The 22,294-nt window shown below is 32.9% G+C and overlaps 1 protein-coding gene across 3 annotated transcripts in view; it reads left to right on the forward strand.

Annotated features, from left to right (window-relative positions):
* Nucleotides 1–21,320, forward strand: part of LOC126750414 (zinc finger protein 675-like) — a 59,939-nt gene extending 38,619 nt beyond the window's left edge. For all 3 annotated transcript variants that reach the window (XM_050460037.1, XM_050460038.1, XM_050460039.1), the window contains 6 exons: nt 1,949–2,083; nt 2,144–2,292; nt 2,357–2,424; nt 2,478–2,590; nt 10,129–10,339; nt 20,954–21,320. In XM_050460037.1, coding sequence (XP_050315994.1) covers nt 1,949–2,083; nt 2,144–2,292; nt 2,357–2,424; nt 2,478–2,590; nt 10,129–10,339; nt 20,954–21,253 — 976 coding nt within the window. In that variant the 3' untranslated portion in view covers nt 21,254–21,320. The remainder of the gene's footprint in view (nt 1–1,948; nt 2,084–2,143; nt 2,293–2,356; nt 2,425–2,477; nt 2,591–10,128; nt 10,340–20,953) is intronic.
* Nucleotides 21,321–22,294: the final 974 nt, after the last annotated feature.

A 22,294-nucleotide genomic window follows, 5' to 3' on the forward strand; every position in this document is an offset into this window, starting at 1 on the left:
TTAGATTCTTTTTAAAGTGATATAAGAAGGAAATAAAACTACTTCCTCTTACAAAAATTGTTTAATTCTTTTCTGCGGGAAAATACAGATGCCGGTCTTAAAACTAAGTTTAAACTAAAAACAAACGTATCGATTGTCGCGTCGCGATTGCCACCGTTGACTCGTCGGCACTCGCTCTCTGTACTATTGTTTTTCTATAGCCTTTGTCGCGGCGGCGCCTTATATGCGTACTCGGGCCGGAGTGTGGGGCCTACTATGGGTGTTACATACTCCCCCTCTGGTTTCGAAGACGTGAAGATGTCGAGGAACCAGCAGCATTTGTCATTTTCTTTCTGGGTCTGCCTCTTTTACGTATAGGGACTACGGGCGTAACATCTTCGGTTCCCTGGGGCTTAACAAGGGCACTACAATGGTATGTACCTAACGGTTGCTCTGGTGTGTCCACGGTTGCAATCTGGTAAGAAGTGGCAGATATTTTCTTAATAATGACATATGGTCCATCTCTTTTGGGGTCAAATTTTGAGGAGGTGTGGTTCTCCACATTGCTTTTGGTATGCATAGTAATAAGCACCTTATCTCCCACTTCGAAATTGGGTGTCGGATTTCTTCTTAGGCCTGCATACCTCTTTTGTCTGTCTTGGCACTTTTCATTAACACTCTGGGCTTCAGTCAGCGTACAGCGTACACGTTGCAGATATGAAATAATTTCTGATACAAAGTCATTTTCAGGAATAGAACGCATGTCACAAGCAACCTCATCCAAGGTTCTCATTTCCCGAGCAACGAAAGTTCAAGTACGACGCACTATAACCCGTTGATTGACACTTAGCACTATTCATGGCAAATCGTATACTTGGAAGTTTATCAGCCCACGCAGTATGATTCTCTCCTACTAGTATTGCTAACCTTGGTTTAAGATCGCGGTTTTTCCTTTCAACCATATTGGCTTCAGGATGATAGAGTGGTGTGAGGTTTTGCTTGATTCCCAAAAAATCACAAACCTGTTGCATAACATGTGATACAAATTGGACACCATTGTCAGAGACCAGTCTTCGGGGAAGTCCAAATCTTAGAAAAAATTTTTTTGCTTGTTTAAAGCAAAAATATAACCTGCCTAGTTTTGTATATGCAGGTTACATGTTCGGCTTTTTAATATTTCTTGAAATCAAGACTTTTTATTTTCATTTAACGGGGATGCATAAGAAAAGTACAAGAAATAATAATGTTACTCATTACTATAAATATTAAAAAATACAGAAAATAATAGTTAAATACGGTCAAGAGCTCTATATACAGGCTGTTACAGTACACTGGCAAAATTTCGAGATTTCAACTGGATGCACGACCAATTCCTACTAGACCTTAATTTTGATCAAATATTTTTTTAAAAATAAGCTGTAATATCCAGTTCAAGGGATATTTTAGTAACCAGTTCTACGCATGGGAGGAATGAACAAAAACCACTTTGAGGAACATTTTACTACATTCTATTACAGCGTTTTTAAGTAACTGTCCAACATCGACCTTTAATAGTAGCACTCTCTTAGTTCTACCCAAAACTAGTTCACACTAATACACTGGAACCTAATTACCTTAACACATACGATGTATACATTCAAAGATCAAACATGCACACTCAGACATAAACTATCCTAAATAATATTTCATAATAACTATTCCTAAAGTAAATCTATAACAAAAGCTGTCCTACATATTAGAAAATAATTAAATACAATTTGTTTAGACTAATGTTAATATATGTCCTAGATCTATATGTTACATTTATTACTACACCTATTACAAAGCAATTGAAGCATCTGATATTAAATATCAAATTATGTTTCAGTTGTACAATATTTTCAGATAGTGCAACCAGCTCTTTTTGCAAATCGAATAATACAAGCAAAATCATTTCAAATTATTTAATTAAAGAGGTGTTTTCTTACAGAATTTTCCACGAAGGAGTCAAAAACTTCGTGTGCGATCTATGCGGGGAACGTTTTGCTAGAAACGACTATCTGCGACGCCACAAGAAATACCACGACCTCTACGTGAAAAATGTTTGTGACATATGTAAAACCAGGTAAATTTAACCTAAACAATCTTTAATAATTCCATGCAATCAATAATGTTTCGCCCACAGTTTTAGAACGTCCTCGTATTTGAAGATTCATATGGAAGGGGGCCACGATGAAAATGGTCAGCCTTTATTTAGGAGGGGTTGCCGTAATGCTTCGGGTACCGGGTTCTTAAACAGAAACATTAAACGGAGTAAAATACCACCATCCATGAGTGAGTTGAGTTTTTTCTAAAATTTTTACTATATTACAGTATGTTTTTATTAAACTGTTTACAGAGCCAAAAGCCTGCCCTATATGCCATAAGGTTCTATCCAATTCTGCATCATTAAGGATGCATTATAGGGTAAGTTCTTTTGAATGTTGACATTATAGAGTTTCAATATATCTATTTTTAAGGGACATTTGAGATTGTTGCATAGAAAATGCCCAAAGTGTGATAGTCTTTTTGCAAGCCAAAGCACATTAGATACCCATTTAAAGCGTCATGATGATCCGCGATATGATTCACGGTAAGTTAGGTATTTATAGAGGTAATTTAATAATATGTAAATAAATTGTTCACATATCACAAATTTTACATAAAAAAGCAACATTCTATTGTCTGTTAGGTAATAAGGGTTATTGGATCTAGTGAGAACCCAATTTAGTATTAAACTCTTCAGACTGACCTTTATTATAGGCAAATCATAACTCATGGGACGAAACTATTAATTAATTTACAAATGCTTACAAATGTGACATTACTATTATTGGCTTTAATATACAGGGTATTTCAGAACTATGGGATCAAACTTCTAGGGGCTGTTCAGTGCAACAAAGTATAGGAACCCATGTCCGGAAATGTGTCACTACGCCACTACGGCCCTAAGACGCGTTTAAATTTAGAAAAAATATTAATTACCTAAATAGGATCTAATGCATTTATTTTTACCTTTTGTATATGATACCATCACAACAATTGTAACTTAACAATAACAATTTAAACGCCGCACATGTTTTTCGGCGGACTACACTAAAAATTTGATCCTCGTTTTGAATGATTTCAAATGCTGCTGTTATTCGTCCAATTAAGTCTAGCTCTGATTCTACTGGAGTTTCGTAGACTAAAGACTTTACATGTCCCCACAAGAAAAAATCGAGCGAAGTTAAATCGGGTGACCTAGGAGGCCAAGAAACTGCTCCATCTCTGGCAATCCAACGGTGCCCAAACCGCTGAGCCAAATACTCGCGTATTTGTACAGCAAAGTGAGCCGGCACTCCATCATGCTGAAACCACATTTGCTGTCTACCGTTTAGTGGAATATTTTCAAGGAGTTCTGGGAGAACTTCCTCCAAGAAACGCAGATAAATAGGTCCTATTAACCGTTCCGGTAGAAGGTATGGCCCAATTAAATAATCATCAACAATGCCTGCCCATACGTTGACAGACCAACAATTCTGATGTTTTCTTGGAAAAATTGCATAAGGATTTTCTTCGTCCCAAACATGGCTATTCCTACTATTAAAAATACCGTCTCTTGTGAAAGAGGCTTTATCGGTCCACAAAACATATCGTAAAAAATTTGGTTGTGCAATGATGTGATCCAGAAGCCATCGACAAAATTAAACTCTAGGATGATAATCGGCTGCAGTCATACCTTGAACTTTCTGGAAGTGGTAAGGATGGAGTTGTTACTCGTATAGTACCCGCCAGAGAGTTACTCGTATTCATATTCTTAGCGACGTCACGTGTGCTATTTGATGGTTCATTGGCAACTCGCTGAAGCACCTCTTCTTCAAATTCGACCGTTCTTACGGTTCGAGCAACACCAGTATCATGAATCTTGGTCTTAAACATGCCTGTCTCAGCGAGCCGCCGATGAACCGCAATAAACTTTTTGTATCCAGGATGCTGTCGTTCGGGATAACGTTCATGATACAACCGCGATGCTGCTCGTGCATTGCAGTTTCTTGCTCCGTATGGCAAATGCATATCCGCCAATTCTTGATTGGTAAAGTTTTCAAAGACGTTGAGAATTGACATTGATAAGCGTTGATTTTAAACAATTGTTGTTATGGTATCATGTACAAAACGTAAAAATAAATTCAGCAGATCCTATTTAGGTAATTCAAGTTTTTTATAAATTTTAACGCGTGTTAGGGCCATAGTGGCGTAGTGACGCATTTCCGGACATGGGTTCCTATACTCAAATGGATTCTTCTGTTGCACTGAATAACCCCCAGTTTAATCCCATACTTCTGAAACATAGACGACTTGAAATCCAATTGAAAGTAACAACTTGCTTTTCGTCTGAAATCTATAAGAAGAAATCAGATTAAATACCTGAATAATGCGCAAAATTACTCGAAAATACTCAAAAAAATTTTTTTTAATGATACACCCTATATCAGTACGCCAGTGCCAAACTACGTTAAGTCAAAAATTGCCATTTGTCAGGAAAGCCATGTTAAGTTGTTGAAACAAAACTGAAACCAAACTATGTCAAATTAACAAAAATTTTACTTTTTTTTCAAGTTATATTATAAAATAAAAAATTATTAGAGTAGGACTTAAATGTCTGTAGGAAACAACACAAATTATAAAGTTTATTCCGAGTCACCATCTTCTTCCTGTACTGTATTATTGGGTCTAAGGGTCCTGTAGTACTTGTGAAATTCATTTGGTATCCATGGAAGTAATTTTTGTAGATGATCATATTTTTTTTTAGAAATCGGATTTGGACCATTTTTCAGGCGGTTTCAAGGTAATTTGCTTGGGAAGATATTTTTTATCCTAGTTTTTCGGTTTAAATCGACTTCTAAAAATTCTGATTTGAATGAAAAATTTGCACTACTTTTGAAATAAGAAAATCCTCCCTAGATGAATTTTTTTTATTCAAACGAAATGGAGCAGAGGAACCTTCATACAAGGACTTAAAGTTTAGAAAATCGAAGGATTGCATTCCAACATTGAATTTTTTTTTGTAGCACAAAGACGGACCATTTGTTGCCAATCCCAAGGAGTAATAATTTTGAATTGCGGAACTTTTTTTCTTTCCCTTTCAATGATCGAGTGATCACTGTCCGCTTCCAAATGGGTATGTCCTCTAGCCAAAAATTTGTGGTTTAAAATTTTTAAGGTGGGTTTTTGTTTTAGAATCCAAAAACAACTCATTATTATCAGCAGATTTCTATTTTGGGATGGACAGTTATCTGACCAAATTGTTAGTTCTTGAATACTGTCTGATAAGTCGCATATTTTTACAAATTGTGTTATACAGGATGCAATTTCATTTCCCCCTCTACCAGATACAGATTCGTCCCACATCATACAGTAGGATTGTCGTGAAGTTGAAACATGTACCGTAAAGTTAAATGTTCAAAGCTTGAGTGAATAAAAACTTTGTGAGTTTGTCAAGTCAGGAGTGGGCAAACATTTTTCCAAATCAACCATAACAACTTTTTCAGTATTTCCACTTCTCGAGCGTATTTTGTCTTCGGATTTTAACCTGTTATTGGCATCTCTCTCATGTTCATCGTATTGGGCTTGCAAACTCTGTCTTGTTTCTAGTGACTCTGAATTTTGCAGTTGAATTTTTAGCTTATCACAAAGGTCACAAGTATCATTTGCGGGCAATTTAAACGAGTAGTTAAACTCAAAATTAAAAATTTCACTGTAAAGCCACTCTTTACCTATTTGATTTGATGACAAGTTCATATCATTACAATCTTCAACATACAATGCATACATTCTAGATAAATTAAGGTGATTTCCTAGATATTTTTTTTCGGTTCTTTTTCTGGAGTAGTGGGAAGTGTAAGTGGGAAATTTTACAATATAATTGCGTGCGTGCTTGGCGAACGTCTTCTGGGATTTTATTACTTGGAACATGATGTCCTCTTTTATCTGGAGAAATCATGCCCCCACATCTCTTTTTATTTAATGCAGTATCAACAGTTTGTTGAGAAACAGCAAGTGTATCTAAAAAGAATTTTTTGCGTACTGCGATGCGTTCATTGTTTTTCTCAAAAAAATAATTGTTTGTATGCTGCCTTTTACCCTCGCGAACATTATTTCTTGCCCATCTGGTTTTAACAGGTACTTTTTGAATGTGAGATGCAATAAACTGTCTTCGCATATCAATTGTTTGTTTTTCGTTCCAAAAGGTTCTTAAAATAGTCTTACGCATTTCTTCATTTATTCGGTTTTTGCATTTCAATTTACATGTTTCACCACATGCAGGTCCTAAAGTTTTTTCTTGAATAGTTCTTTTGGAAACGGTTACATATTCTACTCCTGAATGTTTATTTGGTCTCTTCTTTTTTGTTATTTTTTCATTTAGATTTTCCGTATTTTCTTCATTTTCGTTTTCGGTATCGCTGCTTATTTCATTGTTAACATCACCTTAGAAATTTGGGTCAATAACACTGTCGTCACTGCCAAAATCAGAAAAGGAATCATCGCTGTTTTGTTTTGTAAAAATTTCACTCTCTGCTACAACATGTTTTTTTGAGCTAGAAGATACAAAAACTTTTTTTTTATTCTTTGAGCTCTAACTTTCCTAGTCTTCGAGTTACTTGGTGATAGTGATGCATCATTTCCATTAGAATAACTGCATTCAGGTGTATTAAAATCCTGTTTAGGATGATGGACGATGGTTTGATTAGTAAATGTGTCGTCATTTTGTATCTGCCCACCAGAAAAAAAATCTCTTAATTTTTCCTATCGGAGGTCCTGGTTTTTTCTTGAAGTACAGGTTTTGGACAGGTTGCCTTGAACTGATCCTTTTCTTTGAACGGCTCCAAAACTTGTATCGGTTTCGTTGAGACCTCTGCAAAACATAAAAATTGTTTCAGATAGTTTTAAAAAATAAAAAAAAAATATCGAACCTACTATTGTTTTAGTTTAAAAACTAACCTCTATAAGTTTTTGTTTTAATAAATTAGGTTTTAATAAACGAATACAAAGTATAAGTAACGGGTGAATTTCTACCCTTAAAATTTACTGTATTAGACAGACTTTATGAAAAAAACATTAGCGAAAAGATATTAAGTCATGACTAAAATTTGTATAAAAAAAGCCAAAACTATGTTAAGTCAGTAAAAAAGCAATACACAAAAATACAAACAAGTGATTTAAAGCATTCATTGAAATTCTTGCAATGGGCTTGTTTTGTGCTTGTTGGCTCGTTCTGTTGAATAAGTGGGGTTTCATTCATTCGTGAAATTTCAATTTATTCATGAAAACGGTCAAATTGTGCTATGAGGGAGGAAGTTCTGGATAATTGAAACGTATAGTTCAGAAGTAACAAAAACTATGGACCGATGATTTCATTTGCCGAAACCATACACCATACTGTCATTTTTTTAGCATGAAATGGTGTTTCGTGTAGCAAACGAGGGTTTTTTTCCCAGTCCAGTATATTTTCACACATTGTTTTATCTTTAAGATTTTAAAATCTTCTGTTAATAACACAAATACCTATTTAAGATTTATTTGATATTATTTTATAAAAATCTTGAATGACAGTCAATTTGTGCCTCATACCTAAAGTGGCTCAGAGAAATTAGATTATTATTATACTCTATTTCAGAAGTGTATAGAGCAATAAACTGGGGAATTCCGTTCTGTTTGGCTACATTTCGTGGTAGTTCATAGGCGCAGGTACTTATAATATTTATGAATTTAATTTTCACGGATTAAATGCCTTTATTTTGAAAGAGATTAAATACTAAATAAATACGAAGAAATGAATACGAATTAATACTAAATAAATAAAAACGAAGGTTATATAGTCCAAAAAATGTGGCAAGACAAAAATATAACCAGTGCTCGCCAAGCTTTCATAGAAGGCCTGTCTACGGTTATTAAAGTACCTTCGGGAAAAGGAAAAAGACTTATAATCACACATATTGGAAGCGAAGAGGGATTTTTAAAAGAAGGTCTGCTAACCTTTGAGTCGACTCGCACAGATTACCATGAAGACATGAACTCAGACGTTTTCGAGGACTATTTTGGTGAAATGATAAAATTTCTTCCGGCTAATTCGGTGGTGGTTATGGATAACGCAAGCTATCATTCACGGCGAATAGAGAAGACGCCAACTTCAAGTTGGAGAAAGCAAGAAATTATCGATTGGCTGACTGCAAAAGGTATTGCGTTTGAAGCAAATTTGATAAAAAAAGAACTGCTGGCAATAGCAAACTTACACAAAACTCGTTTCATGAAATACGCCGTGGAAGATATAGCCGAAAAATATAATATAACTGTACTGCGCTTACCGCCATATCATTGCGAACTAAATCCTATAGAACTGATATGGGCGCAGGTAAAAGGATTTGTAGCAAGACAAAACACGACTTTTAAAATGAAAGATGTTAAGCTACTGTTTGATCAAGCCATTACGGAAGCGACACCAGAGAATTGGCGAAAAGCAGTCCAGCATGTAATTAAGCAAGAGGTCAAAATGTGGGATCTTGATAACCTCATCGATCAGACAGTCGATCCTTTAATTATAATGTCAAGAGGTGATGACAGTTCGTCAGATGACGAAGAAGACTACAATCTATTATAATTTAAAATTGTTATACACTGTTCAAAAAATGCCAGATCCAAAAGTGACATTTTCAACTGTTTTACTCTACATATTATGTTCAATAAATTTGTGAAAAAAATATATTATTTCATTTAAACAAAAGTAACTTTCTAAAATAAAATAGCATTTAAGTACATTAATTATAAGGTAAAAAACAAGTCCCAGTTGCACGCCTTTGGCGAACCGTTTTCAATGTTTATCAGTGGGTAACAATGGGCAAAACTCATAAATTGACCCAAAACCGGGTGGCACTACCTGCAATCAACGAAAAGAAAGAATTTTACATTGAAAATAATACCCAACTAAGGTAGTGGCATAAAATATTGGTGGATCACCAGGTACCACTTTTGCATACCTAATGAGGTTTTATTGCTCTACACACTTCTGAAATAGAGTATAATATTGTTAATTTTTAAGAGTTTAGTTGGATAAATGGTCAAGTAAAATCTAAGCGTTTAATTTTTTTTCCTTAAATTACCAATGTTTCGTCCTATATTAGGCCTTCTTCAGGGCAAACAGAAAAATCAAAGCTCTTCGTTAAACTTCGACAACCGGAGTATTAGCTGTTTCAAATGATTGCATTTGATTTATTTGTTCTTGTGGGTATTACTTGTTGGTGTGTAACAATGTATTGGGTATTACGTCACTTATAGCAAAAATCAATTTAGAAATTACTATTTCACACGCTCAAAAATTGAAAAGAAAAAGAAAATAGACTTATTCACGTATTTAAAAGAAATATGAACTCAAATCTATAATCATACCGTTCGATATACTTTAAGTTCAATAAGTTTTAAATACAATAATTTATTTGAGGTATAATAGATTTTTTTGTATACCTAGGTGCTGAGGTTTAATCTATTAATCTCTGAGCTTGTTTCTTCTTTTCAATATCCTACCTAACTTTGTTATGAATATTAAAATTAAAAAACTATAAATCAACGAGAAGACCTACTTTTTAAAAAATACCCAATTTAAACCAACGTTTCAGTGGTTATATCTACTACCGTTATCAAGGTAATTAAAGTAAAATTAAATTAAAAATATAAACAAAATATACTTATCTTTCCTGCTATATAATACCTCATTCAGAACTCTAAACAATCGTATAATACGTAATACCCAATAAAATAAGTAACTCATTATGAATTCGTCACAACAATACAGATTTTACTTGTAACAATGTAGTTAACAATAATGTTAGGTACCTTGTTACTTACACAAGGGGAAAGGGAAAAAAAATGAAAAGCTTGGATTTTGCTTGACCATTTATCCAACTAAACCCTTAAAAGTAACAAATTTAAACTGGGTCACTAAAACAACACACAAAATATTATTATTATTATTATTATCCGCATATCGAATCTCACACTCTCTTAGTTCAGACAAAAACTCTTTATAATATTTTCTTGCACATTGAGGTTTAATAAATAAATCTCGTCTTAACTGAGTAGGTATGTGTTTTTTTCCAGATGCCGAGTTTGCCACATATACCAATATTCCAAAGAAGATATGAAAAAACACATGGAAACCACCCACAAGAATATGAAGCATAAGTGCCATATTTGCGAGGAGGTGTTCGGTCGGAAACATCTTCTTACCAATCACATCCACAGAAAACATCCAGAGGAGTGCGAGAAGCGTCGCGAGGTTTGGTCCGCTTTGATTAAACAAAAGGCTGAGGTAAATTATAGTAATATCCATTTGTAAAAAAATCCAATAAAAAGAAAGACAGCATAAGAAATAAACAAAATAGAAAATAATAATTTAGCACAGTTATAATATTATAATAAGCATTCTTCCAACGCTATAAAAAATATTAGAAAAAGTATCGGAAATCCAGCTTATATCCAGAAATATGTTAAAGACAACTCAATTTTACCAGTCACACAATCAGGGTTTAGATCGAACCACAACTGTTTACGGCATTGGCCTCTGTAACTGATGATATTTTATCAGCATTTGATTCCAATAAACTAACATTACTGGTAATGCTTCACTAAAGCAAGACTTTTGATACTCTGAGCCATGATCTTTTAATAAATATTTTGTCATTTGTTGGATTAGGGAGGAGGCATGCGCGTTGATTGCTAATTATCTTAGAGATAGGTATCAAGCTGTTTCTTATAATGGGGTAGATTTTGGTTTTTTAGAGATTTTTTCTGGCGTGCCCCAGGGCTCCATCCTTGGGCCAATCCTTTTTTCAATTTATGTATCAAACGTGGCAAAAATATTCATATCATCTAAGCAGCACTATTATGCTGATGATACTCAAATATATCTCTCATTTGAACCAGGTGAAAGTTCCCAAGCAGTGGCTGCCATTAATTATGACCCTGCTAATGTTTACGAGTTTTCTAAAAATCATTGCTTATAATTAAATTCTATGAAATCAGCATTTATGCTGTTTGGGGGCAAGGGTAGCTATAAGAATTTTTTACAGTATTATAGGGACTTAATTCATATCAATAACGAGCCTATAAAACACGTCGAGCACTGCAAGAGCTTGGGTTTGATTTTGGATAGTGACCTGCGATTCACGCAGCATGTAAATTCATGTATTCAAAAAGGATTTTTAAACCTTAAAAATATTTATCCACATCGCCACGTTTTAAATAGAAAAACAAAAATTACACTGTGTGATTCGCTGGTCCTGTCACAGCTTAACCATTGCGATGCGGTGTATGGTCCATGCTTGAGAACTTCTGAAGGGAGTAGAATTCAGAAACTCCAAAATGCGTGCCTTAGAATAATATATGGTATAAGAAAGCGCAACTAATACCAAAAAAATTTTTAGTTTATATTCTTTAAAAAAATACATTTTTAAGAAATTACTGCAGGAACAATAAAGCATAATTTAGTGGATGTTTCGATTTTTTTTTACTTCTTTTTTCTATTGCGATGATGATAACAAAAAAAATTAATGCAATATACTTTATTATAATATACATACATATAACAGACGTCTGTATCTTTTGCTGTGATGTGTTTTGTTTGTGGGGTTGAATTTGTTTGGTTGAACTTTTTTCTTGTGTAGGCGTATATGCTGTCAGATTTTCTTTTTTTTTTTGCTGGTTGATGTAGTCTTCACAATTTATAGCTTTTATATTATTTCTATTTTGAAACTCAGTATAGTATAGATAATTAAGATAGATGGAAGAACAGGCATCTAGATATCTGAATCTTTGTGCGCTGAATCTTGCCTATAAACTATTAACTTTGTAATTGTATTTTTTTTCCTAAATAAAAAGAGCTTTATTATTATTATTATAGAAGTATAGGGGTCACGAGATAATTTAAATTTTATAAATAAGATTCATATTTTTGTTGTCGTTTCGGTCTGTACTCGGATATCCTCAGGGCACTTTAAGGATGATTTTTGTTATAGAGAATACACATATTTTATAAGATGTATAATATGTAGAAATATAATTATTCCTTTATAAGTATTTCCAAAAAACTTAACAGATTATGTAATTGTATTTTTTTATTACATACAAAATTAAAATTTGTTTATGTATTACATTAAATGCAGACTCATAAAATAATACAGTATTGATAAAACGGGTAAGCCACGGTGATCCAAATGTTCATTTATCCAAAACTCGGAAGGGATACGGAACACCCACAGACCGCACCACAAATTATGGACATGCCAGGTACGAACTGTAAATGCAGCATTGCCGTATTTTTTTTTTTTTTACCCCGCGGCCCAAATATTTTTACACAATTAGGATTATTATACATATGAGTGTGTTTCACTTGCGAGCAGTTTGCAGACCTGGGTAATCAATGACTTGTGGAACGATACCCTGCGCTCGAGAAGCACTTGAATAAAATAAAGGAGATATGTAGAGAATTCATTGTATAAAACAGTAATAAAATAAGGAGACGTTTTTAACATATTTTATAATAATAACAATAAAAATAATAAACGTCTTTATATTACATAAAAGTATGGTTTAATATAGTATAGTAAAATAATATAGTAAATTTATATGGTTTATCTGTTAAGAACAACACAACACCAAAGTTTCAATATTATAATTTGTCACAAGATTTTTATGTTTTTTTGAGTCTTGATGTCCATGGGTTAGTAATGTAATAATAACAGCCTTAATTGGTATGCCTGACATCTGTCTGTCTGTCCGTCAATCTCTGTTTGCTCCAGAAACCAATATACAAGGTGTCCCATTTTTAATGGGATTAAATGGAAAAGTCCGTTTTTATAAGAGATACGAGAATGCCGTTTGCACATTACTACCCCACTTTTTGGAGACACGAAAAATGGTGTAATCAGATTTTTCATAGCCCCCGTAGTTTTTGACCTACAGGGGAAAAATGAAAAATTTGTGATTTGAAGAATATGCTATATATCTTTGTTCATATATACAAGAAGAAGGACCTGATTTTTTGCGTATCACATTTTCTCCCTATATATTTGCTTACATATAAAATATGATGCAGCTTGAAATATAATAAACTATTTATAGCAAATAAGTTACTTTCTTAGTAGTTACGACCCTATTTTTTTTCTATTGTGTGTGTCTTAGAAAATAATTATAACAATAACAAATTAACAACACCAATAAACGGCAGTATGTAGTAAACGCCCTTAATTATTATTATTGTTTTTATTTAATAGGAAGGTATTTATTCTTGTCCAATATGGCAAAAATGTGTTTTTTCCCAACAAATATTGCTTTTTATATTCTATGTAATTTTTTTTGCTAATTACTAAATATTTTGCAATCGTCCTAATACTTGAAGTAAAATTTGAGAAATCTAGATTGCCAGGGACAAAGCGAAACAATTAAAAAATGTGCCATTTCCATTTTCCATCTTACCAAGACCGTGTAAACTTAGTTACCTACTCCACTTCTTAGGTACCTACTTCATTACATTATACTTTTCAACATTTTCATCAACACATTTTTTTTTTTTTACAACCAAAAATTAAACCTCAAACACAATAATTACCTACCTATTATATGGTAGGTATTATAAATACCTACAGTAGGTATTTTTACTTACTATGGGTTTTAACTCAATTTTCAGTTATTAGATATTATAAACAAATATCAAAAAACAAACTTTAAATTTAACTTTCTACACTTTCAAGTGTTGTACCTATTTTTTTCTTAATACTGCACGATAGGTACAATAAATAAACCAAGAAATAAACATCGATAGCGTTTCCAATCGGTAACTCAGCCTGATGTTGCTTGGACAAAATTTCCGCTTTAAATGAAATTGAGACGTTGCCAATATTTACTGCGGCTACATGAATATTCCCTAGAAAATTGATATTGAAAATGCCCGACTGCCGCCGAACCGGATGAATGAACATTTGGTTATATGAGCTTTTGGATCGGTAAAGCCATCTCGATAAAACAACACTCTTGAGCCCAAAAGCAAATGTCTTCTAAGAAAAATTAAAAGTTGGGTTACATTTGTCAGTTAGTTACAATAATTTTGTAATAAAAATCATAATGTTTTCGATAATAGCCATTGCTTCTTGACCTCTTCGAGGCATACACTCGAATAGATTTTGCTGCGTTTCAATTAAATAGATTTTATTTCTTTTCAAGTCGGAGGATTGTATTGACCATTTGATAAAACTTGGTTGATGAATCGCCTGATAATTTTTGAACTGGAATTTTTTTGTTCTTCCCAATCAGCCTTAATGTTTGCCGAGGATTTTGTACGAAATGATTTTTTTTTGTCGGCGGGGTTTTTCTGAGTAACAAAACAATAAGAGTAGATTTAATCACTTTGAACTGACGTACAATATCAGCGTAACCAATATATTCCAATATTGAATTTCGCATAATGATGTGTTTTAGATATTGATACAACTTAATTCCACGCGGCATTTTGTCAACTAAGTAAAGCACGTATCAGTTAATACTAATAATATAATAATATTGTTAATATTAACTAATTTTAAAGTATAACCTCATCGAACAGATAAATAACAATAACAAAAATGTTGGGAGTCCAAATATTTTGATCACCTATGAAAACAAGCCTTTTTTGTATAACTGATAATCAAAGACGACTCTTCAAATATTTAACACAAAGTGAAAAATATAAGGCCGTACATACGACCCAATTTTGCCTACATATCTGTTGTCTCATTCAAATATATTGGAATATCACAAAATTATATGCCTATTGACATACCAGCCTATATTCAAATTTGTCCTTTGTATGCCAAAGTCTTGGGTTGTATTGTGTGTAGTGCCTTATCATAATGCATTATCCTATATATCAGTCCTTCAAAACAATCCACCCTTAATAACTTTCTTAAAAAAAAAAAAAAAAAAAACACGTCAAATGAGATATACAGGGGGACGTTTAATTATGCATTTACTGAAGTTCGGTCAATCACCTCCTCACCTCCAGCTAACCTCACTTTAATATGTCAAATGGGAACCCCCATCGTGTGATACATCATAGTAAGCAGCGTAAAATTCTATATTCAACGGTACCAAAAAAAATTAAATCGGTAAATGTGTAAGCAGATAGTTAGCGTAAATGTCTAGAAATAATGAATATTTTATTTACGCCAAACTTTGGTATTTTAAATGAATACTTTTAGTGTGGTACCTACATGATTTTAAAATTCTTACATTTTTTATAATAAATCATCAAAAAAAAATTTGCTATGGATCCAACTTTGTCTATACCAAAGGCCGCAAAACTAACAAATATTTCCACTGGTTCCGTACATAAAGTTTAAAAAAAAAAAGTTCTCTCCTTATAAAATTCATATTCTTCATAAACTCGGAGAAGATGATTTTGATAGGAGAATTCAATTTTGTGAAGTGATGTGCCAGCGAATTGACGACGATCCCCATTTATTGAAGAACATTTGCTTCAGTGACTAATCGACCTTTTTTTTTAAATGGCCTGATGAACAGACATAACTGTAGATACTGGGATAATGATAATCCGCATGTTTTTCGGGAAGGCCATACCCAATATCCCCAAAAAATTAATGTTTGGGCAGGAATTTATGGGAATGAAATAATAGGGCCATTTTTTTTTGGAAGAAAATTTGACTGGCGAAATTTATTTAAACCTTTTAGAAAATGCAATATACCCTTCCATCATCCAATCTATGGAAAATCAAGTAGATCAACATGGTGCTATATTATTGAATGAAAATAATATACATTTTCAGCAGGATGGAGCTCCCGCGCACTACACTTTGGTAGTTCGAGAGTGGCTTGATGAAAATTTTCGAGAAAAGTGGATTGGCAGACGTAGTGCAATCGAATGGCCTGCGCGGTCTCCGGACCTAACCCCACTAGACTTTTTTCTTTGGGGCTATTTAAAAAGCAAAGTTTATAAAACCCCACCTGAGAATTTAAAAAATAGAATATTTCAAGAATGCAGAGAAATAAGCGGGCAGACCCTTGCCAATGTTCGTAAGGAGTTTGAAAATAGGCTTTTTTATTGTCTTGCTAATAACGGCGCGCATTTTGAACATTTAATAAAATAAATTTGTTAAACTAATTAAATTTGTTTTTCTACCCTACCGATTTACACTTTAATTGCTTCTTGGTCAATCAATTTTATTTTTTTTTACAACCATTGATAGCATAATGAATGCCCTTTAAAATAAGGTATCACACCATGGGGTAGCCATTTGACATACCAAAGTTTGGCGTAAATAAAATATTCATTATTTCTAGACATTTTCGCTAACTATTTGCTTACACATTTACCGATTTCATTTTTTTTGTACCGTTTGTACCGTTGAATAGAGAATTTTACGCTGCTTACTATGATGTATCACACGATGAGGGTTCCCATTTTACATATTAAAGTGAGGTTAGCTGGAGGTGAGGAGGTGATTGACAGAGCTTTAGTAAATGCATAATTAAACGTCCCCCTCTATATCTAATTTGACGTGTTTTTTTTTTTTTTTTAAGAAAATTATTAAGGGTGGATCGTTTTGAAATGAAAGCACTGTATATAAATTAATGAATTTCTTAAATGACACACGGGTCATATCATCGATCAGTTTACAGCACAGAAGTTGTATAATTCAATATTGTTCTTTTTTTCACAATTATATAGAAATGAGAACTGTATACATTTTTAAATTTTTAGGAAATATTGTTGTTTAAATTATATATCTTTCAATCGAAGTTTTATTGTTTAATACAAATTTTTTAAAATTCACTATGGTTGATGATAATTTGGTATTTTGTAACAACAGTAGACAGTTTCGAAAATGGCGGAAAGATTCCATTTTTTAAAGTGTTTTGAACAACATCGAAGACATGATCATCAAATCACACATTTTAACACAAAACAGGACTTTTAAAACGCACTTTAACTGGCAACACAGCATAAAGATCTACGGGTTGTTTAACGTGTTTAATCCTGAATAGACGAGCAGACGATGTAATAACTGTAATGAAATGTTCTGTTTATTTGGGGATATTAAAATTATTTGGGGAACCTTTGAGGTAATAATGTTAATATTAGACGAAAATGTTGTAGGTCTATTAACTATGTCGTGAATTCGTAACAATGTAACTAATGTGTGCCTTAAGCTATTAATAGATCATGTTCCTCTTTTAAAAGGAATCACGTAAAAATATTTTGACTATAGAGACTCAACACTTAACGAAATAATACAGCTGAAATAGTTATCTCAAAACTTTGTTATAGAGAAAATTATATTATCTCAAAGGTTGATATTTATGTTGCTATTAGCTCTCAAGAAAAATAAATATCGTGTTCACATGTATTGTAATTCCATGGTAATTACAAAGCAAATTTCACAATATTTGGTATTTTCATTAATTTCAATAAATAGTATTTTATAAATTTAAATAAGATTTTAGACTATGTAAATTAAAATCGCTTCCAAGTTTCCTCTAGTGATTATATAAAAATTGACATTTAAAAATACACAAGTTAAAAATCTTACTCAACAAACACGTTACATTTTACAAAAACATAAATCATGCCTAAATGTTTACATTATTTATATAAAGCTTACATAGACACCTTATATATTAAAAGCACATGCACAATTTCCTACTGAAATATTTTACCAGTACTATAGCAATTAAACAAACATCATATAATATTGGATATGATTTAGATATGACGACTATTACAAGGAGAAAGTGTCATATTCCAAAAATATATAGAAATAAATAGAAAACGTGCAAGGAAAACTGTAAAGCTTGATGGAAACTTTACTTCACCCTACTACACAAGCAGAACAGGAACAGAGGACAACCAACCATAAAATATTTAAAAGATCGCTGCCGATCAACAAGAAAATTTCACTCGAAGGTAAACTGAGGTTGCAAGGGGGCAAGCCGTAATGTCCTTGTAATATAGTTCATCGATAGTAAAATGTTATATAAAGGCTACATGTATATAGTTGAATCAATGGATCTTTGCGTTTACGTCATCACATGTTCAAGGTCGATGTTTATATAAATCAATCAGTTGTCAAACCGGCATCAGTGGCGGCGGCATTTAATTTTTAAACTTAAAAAAAATAGGTTTTTATGCCCAATTTCCGTGGCGGCGATTTTTGGCCAGAGATGAAATCTGCGATTCTTTGAAATTTGTTTTTAGTATATTGTCACTTTTAGGGCAGCAAATTTATTTATATCTATTTGCTGTCTATTTCAACCTGCTGTTCTTTATTACTGGTAGAATATTTCTTTAAATTACTCACGTCTTTTCTACTTATAAATGCAATAGGTACTTCATAGAATTTTTTGAGATACATATTTATTTTTAATTCCAAGTTTTTGACATAAGGTACTTCATTTTTTTTTTACTTCACAATAAAATATTTATAAGAATTTTTAATAAAGAAAGATTTTCATCGAAAATAGACAGTATACATATTAAATAACGATAAATTTCCATGAACTTTATTCCTTTAAAGCTCATAATATTTCATAATAATCAAATTTTTTAAGTCTATTTAGCATATTGAAATTCTAGGATTTTTTGCAATTCAGTTTTAGGTTTAAAATTTACATGTTTATCAAATTTAATTCCACAATGAATAGTGTGGTAGACATTTCCTAATTATTAATCAAAAATTAAAATAATATTTACCTCTTGGATAGCATTTAAGGAATTTATTATCTCTTTTAGACGTAAAGTACGAGATTAAATTTCCAACAAGCATACTGCGAGTTGAGAATTCAAGCGTTTTCCAGGCATTCGAATGTTAGGTTAAATACCGAATGGCACAAAATAAGTTCTCAAAAGAACTGTTTGTAAAACAGAAAAAGGTTAGGCAAAAAACTATTTCAATAGAGCTTCAACCAAACATAAAACACAACGATGAACAGTAAATAAGAAAACAAAACAAATCAAATTTCTCTAAAACTCTTTGGCAAGGTAAAGCAAAGTCGAGAACATAAACAAACATGGTTGCTTATGGTTGCATACGAAGATCTAAGATGTACAAAGAACTTTCCACAAAATGTACTAAACATGAGATGTTATTACAGAAAATTCTAAATTAAAACTTGTTTTATTTACAAGCCGTGGTTTGCTTTGTTCATTAGAAGAAAACAAGTTATTTTTTTAATATCTAAACATAAAACATATATTATACCAGTATACTTCTATATAAAAAATGTATTATATTTAGTACATTTTTGCGAAAACGGGCACCCTCCCGGAAGGAAATAATCGATTTTAAAACCCGACGGGGAGCCAATGATGTTGAAAGTTTATCATAGACATGCGATCGGATGTTTGTCCTTGTCTAACTCATAACTGTCGCTCCGACCGTAGGTCGAGTATTTTGAAGACTTACGTTCTGTGCTCTTTCTCATTTGATTTGTCTAAATTAGAAAGAGAGCGGATGAGAAACAATTGTGTTAAGTTGAATGATAGTTTAGTGACGTGAACGCAAAGATCCATTGATCCAACTATAGCTCCATACTGACATATCTGTAACATTTAAACGTTATATTGCCACAGAATTAATAGTTCCTGCATACTGACGATTTGCAAAGAAATACTGGGTTGTAACTTATGTTTTACGTATTATGCTGTGACACCGCATTTTGCGTTTTTGCTTATATTGCAATATAGTAGTATGTGACGTTATTGTATAAAAAACTCCACAGATTCATAGGCAGTGTACTTTTTAAAATTCTTTATTCAGTTAAATGGTTACCGTTTTTACAAAAATTATTCAAAATTATTCCCATTTGTTCGATTAACAGATAATCGTGCTCGGTAAATCAACTCTTTACAAGCTTCGAAAATAAAATCACCAGAATTTTCAATGCGCTCTTTCAAGTTCTTCCGAAGTATATACTGCTCCATCATGATACAATAACTCTTTCAAATAATCCCACAGAAAAAAATTGCAAGGAATTAAATCTGGGAAGAGAGATGCCCAAGAACTGGTGCCCTTGCGCCTTATCCAATCCATCTATTCGGAAATTCCTCAAGAATCATAGATGAACATCTATCATCAACTTCTTGTCTGAAATGTGATGAAGCCCCGTCATGTAGGAATCACATAATCTGTCTTCCATTTAGAGGAACATCTAATAATTGTAATGAGTGTATCAGTTGTACGCTGTGTTTGCTTAATAAATTTTACCTTTGCTATTTATCTAATAATATGGCAGATTGTGTCAAAGAAAATCTAAATAAATTCCACCGGTCAGTCAAGGTAGAAAAAAATAGGGTCCAATATGACGATAAGACGATGGTTGTGGAAATTTTGCACTTCATCAGGTGTAAATGTGGCCTAGCCTAAAATTAATTTCGTAAAATCTTCATATTTGCCATTATAACTTCTTTGCCAAATAACTTTCATATGAAGGTTTGCTAGGGTAAAATAATGTTTATTGAAAATCACAAATTTGTATGTTTTAGCCTATTTGTTAGTCCTAAATTCTTATAAGACTTACAATCAAAATCATCATTATAATGGTTTGAAGATATTCGAATATAGGCCGAATCGTCGTCATTTTGAAGACTATTGCGTCTCATTGACACCCAGTTTTATTACAAATCGTAAATCAAAATACAAAGTAAATGAATTTATATATTGAACTAAAATTTGTTTTTTGGTTGATTTGATTTGGACTTGTACAATCTGAATAAATAGTGGCCTAACATGGCCAATGACTCTGGTCAACTAACTAACTGCTGGCTCTTTTCATGAAAGTCATTAATATTTTTTAATCATATTAAAACATTTATAATAAATCTACATTTATATGGTCAAACTTATTTCCCCTCATTTAACATTTCAAAACATTACAGGACGTACCGCTCGAGGATTACAAATCTACACGCACCCATCGCAAAAGTAATTTCCAAGAGAACGATGTCAACCTTCTACTAAATCAATTAACATCGGAATCTAAGGCCGACGATATCTTTATTGAGGTGGAAGAGGAGCCGCATTGGGATGGCGGAGAGCAAGAGATTGTGGAGGAGGAAATAGATGACTGTAAAATAACCATTTCAGACGAAGGAATTGACTATGATTTATTTGGTCAAGATTACGATTCGGCTGAGGCGACTCTGCAGCTAAAACAAGATTTAGAAAACGGCTTTTGATTATTCTTTTTTTGTTTGGTATTTTTTAAGATGCTGTATTAAGTCATTAAATAAATAATTTTATGTAGGACAGTTGTTTATTGTGTGGTAAATGTAAGGATTTTGAAAGTTTCGCGTATTTTATATTTAGTTAAATATTTCTCGTCTTGTCCAACAAGTATTTAGATCAACATTATGCAAGTCAACGCAAAAGCCGGAGCAAAAAAAACATTGACTCTACTTCAAAAAAAAACTTTACCTGGGACTTAATAATGGTGAGGGTGCAGCAGTGGTTTTTTGCGATTTGGCAAAGGCCTTTTCACATGAAATTCTACTACAAAAATTGGAATTTTATGGATTTAGAGGTTTTATACTAAATTAGATAAAGTCCTTTTTATCTAATAGGTGTCAGAGGGTGCGTTTTGGTGGAATTGAGTCGGAGGAGTTGGGTGTTTACTGTGGGTGTGCCTCAGGGTGCCTAAAACATTTTTCTTTAGGGCAACAGATTCTAGTGAAATAATAGAAGCTCTATCCTCAATGAAAAATAAGAACTCCTCTGGATGGGATGGGCTGTCACTAAAGGCCCTAACAGCGCTACCGCTACCAACCCTTGATTCTTTGGCTGAGGTGTTAAATGTTTCACTTTCAAGTGGGGCCTTTCCACATTTACTCAAGGATGCCTTGATTATACCATTATTTAAGGGTGGAAACTATGATGACCCATCAAATTTCAGACCCATAGCCCTGCTTCCCACGCTTGGCAAGCTTGTAGATAGAAAGATTGGTAAAAACTAGGATGATGGAATTTCTGAAATGGCATAATGTTCTTAACCATCAGCAATTTGGATTCCGGACGAAACTGGGTACATCTGATGCTATTTTCAATTTTTTTGGAGTCTGTACATGGGGTTGAACGCTGGAGAGAGTGCGGCGGCGGTGTTCTGTGACTTATCTTTAAGGTTAGAAGCAGGTAATAATTCAATAAAGCAATGGAAAATTATAAACTCATTTATAAAAAATACTCCAAATAAAGAAGCTATATCTGAACTGGAAATTGATGGA

This window comes from Anthonomus grandis, chromosome 2 (genome assembly GCF_022605725.1).
Source record: "Anthonomus grandis grandis chromosome 2, icAntGran1.3, whole genome shotgun sequence".
Lineage (NCBI taxonomy): Eukaryota > Metazoa > Arthropoda > Insecta > Coleoptera > Curculionidae > Anthonomus > Anthonomus grandis.